Genomic DNA, 8,161 nt, shown 5'->3' with positions numbered 1-8,161 from the left:
GCACACCGGTACAGCCTCTTCCTGTGCTCTCAAAACTTCCTGCTTGAAGCACATCCATCCCTCCTGAACCCCCTTGTTTTTAAGGGTTGTTTCCCAGGGTATGCTCTGGACTAGACTTCTGAATAGGTCAAAATCTGCCCTCCGGAAGTCCAGTGTAGAGGTTTTATTGTTGGCTCGCCTGGAATCTCCAAGTATTGAAAATTCTATTATTTCATGGTCACTATTTCCCAGGCGGCCTTCAACCACTACGTCTCCCACCAGCCCCTCTCTGTTTGTAAACAGCAGGTCTAGCGGGGCCTTACCCCTGGTAGGTTCATTTACCAGCTGATGAAGTGTGCATGGTGTGGTTATTTTCTGTAAAATAATATAAAAATACCACAAAGAAAATATATGAGGAAAAGAAAGAAAGAGACCAAAAGGTTAAAAGTAGATAGAAGATATTACCACCCATGGATCCAGCGAGGAGACGTGATTGTTGGAATTTCAACATCCCTTGGTCAGAGCAATTGTCACAGTCTTAATCTTTTGGGGGTGGGGGCCCACGGAACAGAATGTTCCTTGGGTTATATATACATTCAAGTTAGCATTGGAACACCTAGATCCCTCCCCAGAAAGGGAATTTTTCATGTTTGATGCAACACTGAGGCATGCACCTTCTGATGGAGAGCTCCTGAAAAGTGTCAGGAGGTGCTTTGGGATCCTTGGTGGTCTCGATCCCCCTTTCTTGGCTTTGCCCACTCCTTGACCCCAGTTCCGCACCTGCACCGTATGTTGTGTGGTCACCATGGATGTGAACAGGAAAACTGGCACTGGAAAGGTGCTGCTCTACCCTCCTACAGCCCCACATCCTGTTCTAACTTGCCTGCTTGAATGGTCATCTGTGTCTGAGGCATGACAATCCAGAAAGTCCAGATGGATGTGCTTGATTTGTGGAGCACCACAGCGCACCCAGGCTTGTGCAAACCTCTGAAATAAATAAATAATCAATGTCTCTCTCCGGGGTGTAATTATTGGCTTGTTGCACAAAGGGTAATGAATCTGATTTTTGCGGGCAACGGTAGCTTTGGCTAAAATTGGTGAAACAATCACTCCTTCCAGCAGAAGTCAGAGCAGCAGAGAAGTTGATTTCTTTTTAAAACATGTATATTTAGAACTGTAACGCTTACAATTTCATTAAACAATCTTAGTACAATGTGTTTAATCTAACAGTATATTACAGAACAATGTGAAAAATGATTTAATAGCAAACCATGAAAATGGAATTAATAATACCTGCAGTGTCAAAGTCACTAACTTGTTACCTTTTCCAGTCAAAGAATCCCAGCAGTCATTCGCACTAAATGATGCTTTGGGTTTTATCCAGAATAAAATGGTATGATTTCCACAGAGAAAGGGCACTCCTTCACAGAAAGAAGATGCATAATAAGAACATTTTCAGCTAGCAGGTCTACTTTATACATCTATTTAGACTTCTTTTTTTTTAAATAAAAAATAATAATTAAAAAAAAAATGTTTACCCCAGTGCAGGGTGCCCATTCATTTCTTCAACCTAATTGCTGTTCTTTTTGGAAAGAGGGTTTGTTTTTTATTTCCCCTTTATAATTTAGCAGAAGCTGAGTTTAAGGAAAAAAAATAATAATGATGAATTTGTCTAACAAGCAGCTCCTCACTTTAGTTTTACTGTCAAGTATTTGACATGGGACAGTTTCCTCTGTGGAGTCTGTTGACAACGCACCATTATAGATCTGCAAGTAGAAAAGGTCATTCTCACATTAAATGCACAAGTTTCAGTATCAGAAGCAGGACATCAGAAGTTGTAATTTTTCCAGTCACAGGTGGATTTGCAACATTCACAAAAATTACACTTTTTTTTTTTTTTACATTTTTTGTATTTACATTTCAGATATAAATAATGAAATTCTTTAAGTTACATGTTTTAACTTTGCTTCACGATTATTCTACATCTGCAAGCTTTCCTATATCAAACCAACCTCTTTCTTTCATCATGAATGCAGAAGTCTGGCCTCTAATCAGTAATAATTACACTAAGCCTTTATGATGAAAGGTTGACTGTTCAAGTATCACATCATTCTGAAATTTTTGCCCCAATTTAAAAATTAGGGCAGCAAACGAAGCCACTTGGAAATGGTAATAAAAGAAATTAATCTGGGAACTCAATAAGCCAAATAATTTATTATTAAATTCTATCAATATCTTTCTTTGGTAAGAAATATGCAAGAGGATGACCCAGCCCCCACCCCAAAAAAAAAAAAATCATATAATATGTGACATCACAGTGTCTACTCTGTGAAGGAGAAAGCCTCAGAAAATTAAGGAATTTTGTTCAGTTAAGATTGTTTATAGCAGTAGCTCTTCCATGCATCTAAGTACGGAAACGATGGAAGTTTAATACAAAATTGCAATGGCAGGAATTAACAATGATAAAACAAACCAAGAAAATGAAACCAAACCAGAAAAGCAACTGTCACACCAGTGAATGTGCTGTTGGATGCTCTGTTATGTTTCTGGCACGTGTGTGGAAAAGCCCGTAAATTATTACATAAAAATTCAAGATTTGGATAATTATATCATCCAACTCTACATTCTAAAGTATGGTAGGAAGCATGAAACAAATCTCTCAGCTGCCTGACAAAAAAAAAAAAAAAAAAAAAGAAGTGGTCCAAATACTTGGATTTTTTTGCTTTTGTTGCCCTGTGTTTTGACGCAGGATGTGACTGAAGGGAGAAAACCCAATAGCTTACACAAAACATACTAAAGTGGCAATATAAACTAGCTGACACAAGCTTCACTGTACATTTAAATTGATACAATTGTCTGGTGCTTCCATGGCCAGTACACGTGGAGTGCCATAGGTCTCCTTAGAGTTAATGTTACAACGAAGACTAAAGCAGGTCATTTATCCTTTAAAGTGCTTTCATATCCAGTTTCTAAATGGGTTCCTGTGTTCCTCGCTTTTCCACACCGAGTTGTCACGTGACGTTGACTTCCAGAACGTGGTCGTCCTTGCTGGGAATGACGAGGATCTGCATTCCCGTGCTGCTGTTGAAGACCTGACCCGGAGAGAAGGATTGGAGCCGGGGCATCGGCAAGCCCTTGTGCTCCCCGCTGGCTGTGGAATGCAGGCTGCCTCTGCTCCTGATGCTGCTGCTGTCAGCCTGATCATCCACGTTCTTGTCCACTGACAGGTTATCGTTTTCAATCCAGCTATCTGTTTAAAACAAAAAAAAAGAAAAAAACCCTCAGGTTTATTCTACAGACCGATTAAACAGCTTAAAGGATAATTTCAGAGCTCAGACACACAGTCAAGTTTACCACCAGTTCAGTTGCTGAGCATCTCTGCTGAGGTAACAGTCAGTGCACACGTGTGGCCAGCACCAGATGTAACAGTGAATTGTACTGGTTTTATAGTGAAAATTTCAGTAGCGTGACCTCACATTTGTCCCAGGCCAGAAGGGTGCACACTGGCAGGAACTGGAGCTCAGCTGACACGTGCTGCTTGCACAATTCTCACTAAGCTCTGGGGACTCCTTCACAGTAGAGATAAATACTCTGAATGGCTGTGGTAATTTAAACTCTCCATCTAATCTGGTCTACGCGCCACAATTTTTCAGCAGTTCTTTTGTTTCGCACTTAATCCCTTAAAAAAACTGGGAAAAAATTTCAAAGCTAATGAAGACACACTGGATGTCCAATTTACAGAAAATGAAACTGCAGGATTAGAGGATTATCAAATAGTTTTCACTTGATTATGAATCCAGGAAGAGACAGCTTCCACGACAGTGACAACTACTTTTCTAACTAATATTTAAAGGAAATGTAAAAAACCAATGCATTTATTATTCCTCCTCCCAGACTGAGGTGGCAACCCAAATTCAAAGTTCCATTAGAGCAACATTTTGTAAGTTTTTTCAAATGAGAAGTGTTAGTGAGTGTCAGTAACACAGACACCTATGAATACCTGCCCAATATATTTCTTGCATTGCTTTTCTCTTTACACAAGAACACAGGAGAAGCAGAATAATTTCTGTAAGTAGCCACACAGCCAAGAGAGCCTTACCAGCATCAAGTTGCATGGAGTGAGCAGAATGGTGAGGGAGGTATTTAAACAATCTGACATCAGGGAAAGGCAGATTTCCAGCAAACAGCGGCATCACTTCCATGTGGACTTTGTGAGTTGCTCGAGGTGCTACAGGCATAGATATCACTCCAGAACTTTTTCCACAGACTGCCCAGTTACTACTGTTGTCAACAACTGCGAGAATAAAGAGCAAAGACTATAAAAAACTTTTGCGAAAAACAGAGAGCCCTCACAATAATTTATTTTCAAAATCAGCACTTTAGCAACATCTAAAAGCCCACCAGCTTTTATGCGTGAAGAGCTGTGCAAGGTAAGAAAACAGCTCTACACAAAAGGGACTATAGCTGGGGCTCAGGAAAGTATTCATCCCTTCTGAAGAACATTTATATTCCACTGGAGGACAGATTAAAGAGAAAAAAAAAAAATATTCTCAGCCTAGCAAAATGCAAACTGCTTTGCTGAGCAGCCGTACCCACACTACAAGATCAAGTGCCATATAAAATCTGGCAGATGTCACTGTCAAGAAAAGAGTACTGGGGAACTTTCAAGAAAAACAGTCTTACCTTCATACATAAGTTTTGTTGTGCAATATCCATCTGATTCCGTTAATGCTTCATCTCTGTCAACCTCTGAGAGGTCAACAAGTCTGGTGATTGACACCTCTAAAGAGCAGAGGGAGCCTGTTTTACAGTACTCTGCCCCCAGTGGTGGGAAAATCTCACTTTTCACATGATACAATGTCTGTCAGGAAGAAAACAGTGCTGTTGTCAAGAAAAAAGGAGTGTTTTACTTGTGTTTAAGTTGAACTAGACAACTGATACAGTACAAGCTTAACTTTACATTTAACAGCCACATCCTGTTAGATCTCTTTAATGCAAGAATCAGTTGTAAGTAATGTTCACTTCATTATCTTGCTCAGTTTACAAAAATCTTAGCACATGGAATCCTAGAACGGTTTGGGTTGGAAGGGACCTTTAAGACCATGTAGTTCCAACCTCCTGCCATGGGCAGGGACACCTTCCACTAGATCAGTTGATCAAACCAAATTTGATTCAATCTATTTTTAATACCAGCAGTTGAGCATACCATTTTTTCCTTCACTTTTGTGCTTTAACTCAGCCTTTCAATGTTCCTACATTGATCTTACACTGATCTTACTATTTAATTTTTTTTTTTTTAGTAATTTCTTAGCACCTCCCTTTAGAGGAAGAGCAATTCCAAGTAATACAGGAGAACTTCTTCACCCCTCTTACCCTCACAGCCCCCCAAGTAACAATGCCCTCATCAAAGTGCTAATTTTCCATTCCTACAAATTTAAATTTCTGCCCAAACACCCACTGTTCAACACAGCTAGTTCTCTTTAAAAACTCCAGAAAGGTGCTGATACAGGTGCCAACAAATGCTTGTTACATGCCAGCAGGTAAACAGACACCTAAAATATTGCTCCATTGCCAGTTTGGAATAAGCAGGTAAGAAATGCAGCAACACTGAAGACAGACAAAAGGATTTAACCCAGTGAGAGTCTTCTCATGATGCTACTTTTTTGCCCAATCATCAAAAAGGGTAACACTGAATTTAGAGATGAGATTAAATAATGTTGATATAAGCTCCTATTAATGGAATTCTATCTAGCTGATCAAAGGAATAAAAAGTTTGTGCATAAGGGGAAAGGAGAAACATTTAAGATAATGGCCTAGAAAACCCTAAATATTTCATTAGAGAAGCTCATCTCAAGCACTACACAAAACAACTCAGATGCTTTCAATAGCACAGATTTTTTGGAAGTTGTATTAGGAAACCCTTTTCAGTTAAGATGTGCCATACTCACAAAAAAATTTTCCACTTGGAACTCATAAGTGAACGGCTTCAGGGTAAGAGACTGTTCTTCAGAGGTAGCTGGACAAAAGCTGACTGAAAACAGGCACTGCAAGGAGAGAGGAAGCTCTTTTGTCCACTTCAATTCCCATACAAAGAATATTGATTGCTTACTGAATACGACCTGAAAGAAAACATTTAGAGTGTTAGCTCCTTCCTTCCTCTGAAAAACAAGTGGAAATGCACGTACATATGTTTCTCTGTTCTGGCATTAATATAGTTTATAAAAATAAATTAAGTAAATCATTAGGGAAATATGCAACCAAAATAACTTGTAGTGATTTTTTTTTTTCCCACAATGCACATCTGTTTAAAAGGAGGGATTTCACTGTCAGAATCAAGTGTTTCAAAAGGAAACACTTCACATTCAAACATGCCTGGAAAATATTATAATCAAAAGTCAAATTTAATAAATTTATTAATATGTCCTTATCTACTTTTCCTAGGCACTAAGAATGACCAATTTAATATGTTCAGTCAAGGCTGAAAGAAATGTCAAGGTTGCCCAAGGAAGCCGTGGATGCCCCATCCCTGGAAGTGTTCAAGGCCAAACTGGATGGGGCTCTGAGCAACTTGATTTAGTGTGAGGTGTCCCTGCCCATGGCAGGGGGTTGGAACAAGATGATCTTTAAAGATCCCTTCCAACCCAAACCATTCTGTGATTCTATGACAAGGAACTGTTCTGCAACTGAACAGCTGTATTTAACTGGAATTTTTTTTTCCTAAAACCTATTGACAAACTGCAGCCATAAGATGAATACATTAAATGTGAACAGTGATATTACATTTGTATGGCTGTTTTTCAAGCAGGTATATAATGCTTTGCATGAGACAAATGGACAAGTTTGAAAACTTGCCTAATAATCTTTGCAAGTCTTGGAATTATTCTAAGATCAGGTGTCAATGCTGTCAATGCTGTCCAAAGCATCCTTAAGAATCAGTTTACTCTGAGAACTACAAAGGTCTGACCTAACTCAGCTATCAGTCTTAATTACTACAAAATCTACGTGCAGAAGGGGTGCTAACAATTTCACTAACAGGTACTTTCATCTACCTGTCCTGCCAATGAGCTCATAAACCACCAAGTGAATTTTACCTGTTGAGATGCAGGGTTGAGAGGTACCAGCTGCAAATCTGTACAGTCGGCAGAATTTTTTAGGCTGTAGTCTGAAAGCTGGAAACAGAGTTCTGACAAATTCTGAACACAGACTTGCACATATTTCCTGAAAAACGCGACACAGTTTGTTCAATGAAAGCCGAACCATTCCATTGAAAGAGTCCACGTCCATAAAACAAGGCTGTAAAACACCCTCTTTTTCACATTCAACAAAAACAAATAACTACACAGAAACAAGCTGGCTTGGTTCATCTTGTGGCCTTATTTCCAAAACAGCTGAAACCACAGATTTGTTTTACTGTCATGAAAGAACACTAGAGGAAATGCACATGCTTACAGTGGGAAGACAATAAAAGCTCAACTTATACATATATTTAAAAAAAAAAGGCTGCTATAAATATTACTTAGGAAACTCCAGCTCCATATTTTACAAGAAGAAAGAAGCAATAAATACTTAATGAGTACATTACCGTTTGCCAGCTGACAATAAGGAATGCTTGGCATTAAAAGGGATGCAGAACGTTAATGCAATAATAGTGGAGTAAATCGACCAAGGACAATCAATGGTCACCTAAAGGGAAAAAAAAAAAGGGAACAAAGTTCTTATCCATAATGGTATTTGGCATAAAGATTTTGCTTTTCTTCTCCTTTCTAAGCAAAACTTTTCTCACAAAGTGTCTACATCTAATGCATCCGGAATGGGAAGAAGAAAAAAACAAACAAGCAAACAAAAAAATAAGAATGTTAAAAACTAATCTGACAAAGTATTAGGTTTTGGTTGCCTGTGAGTGGGATCTGAAATATCAAAGCAGCTTTTCCTACAGAACCTGACATACCCAATTTTGAAGACTGAAAATAAAGGAAGGGGGAATAGAAGAACGAAGAGGTAAAAGGACACGAACAGTACCACCAGCATCTTGACACAATAACCTGGTAAAGGTCAGTGCCAAATAAATTGCTTTTATTTTTAAATATTTTTTAAATATTTGATGCAGATGTCTTTTAATTTGAAGCAGCACATTTGACTGAAGAATTTCTCCTGCAGTGGATGCTGCCATTCTTCCAACTGT

The 8,161-nt window shown here is 38.7% G+C and overlaps 1 protein-coding gene across 2 annotated transcripts in view; it reads right to left on the bottom strand.

Annotated features, from left to right (window-relative positions):
• Nucleotides 1-1,121: 1,121 nt before the first annotated feature.
• The window catches only part of TRAPPC10 (trafficking protein particle complex 10), a 40,825-nt gene continuing 33,785 nt past the window's right edge, over nucleotides 1,122-8,161 (bottom strand). Inside the window, exons 18-23 of one of the 2 annotated variants that reach the window (XM_027879310.1) lie at nucleotides 7,562-7,662; nucleotides 7,071-7,197; nucleotides 5,928-6,023; nucleotides 4,663-4,840; nucleotides 4,079-4,273; nucleotides 1,122-3,229 (exon numbers count right to left, since the gene is read on the bottom strand). In XM_027879310.1, the coding sequence (XP_027735111.1) occupies nucleotides 2,991-3,229; nucleotides 4,079-4,273; nucleotides 4,663-4,840; nucleotides 5,928-6,023; nucleotides 7,071-7,197; nucleotides 7,562-7,662 (936 nt within the window). In that variant the 3' untranslated portion in view covers nucleotides 1,122-2,990. Of the gene's footprint in view, nucleotides 3,230-4,078; nucleotides 4,274-4,662; nucleotides 4,841-5,927; nucleotides 6,099-7,070; nucleotides 7,198-7,561; nucleotides 7,663-8,161 lie in introns of both variants that reach the window. The other variant, XM_027879238.1, reaches the window with a different exon arrangement.

Source organism: Empidonax traillii, unplaced genomic scaffold (assembly GCF_003031625.1).
Source record: "Empidonax traillii isolate 1590-97213 ecotype Southwest subspecies unplaced genomic scaffold, ASM303162v1 scaffold1:size7828297, whole genome shotgun sequence".
Lineage (NCBI taxonomy): Eukaryota > Metazoa > Chordata > Aves > Passeriformes > Tyrannidae > Empidonax > Empidonax traillii.
This window is presented reverse-complemented; position numbering and strand designations above follow the sequence as displayed.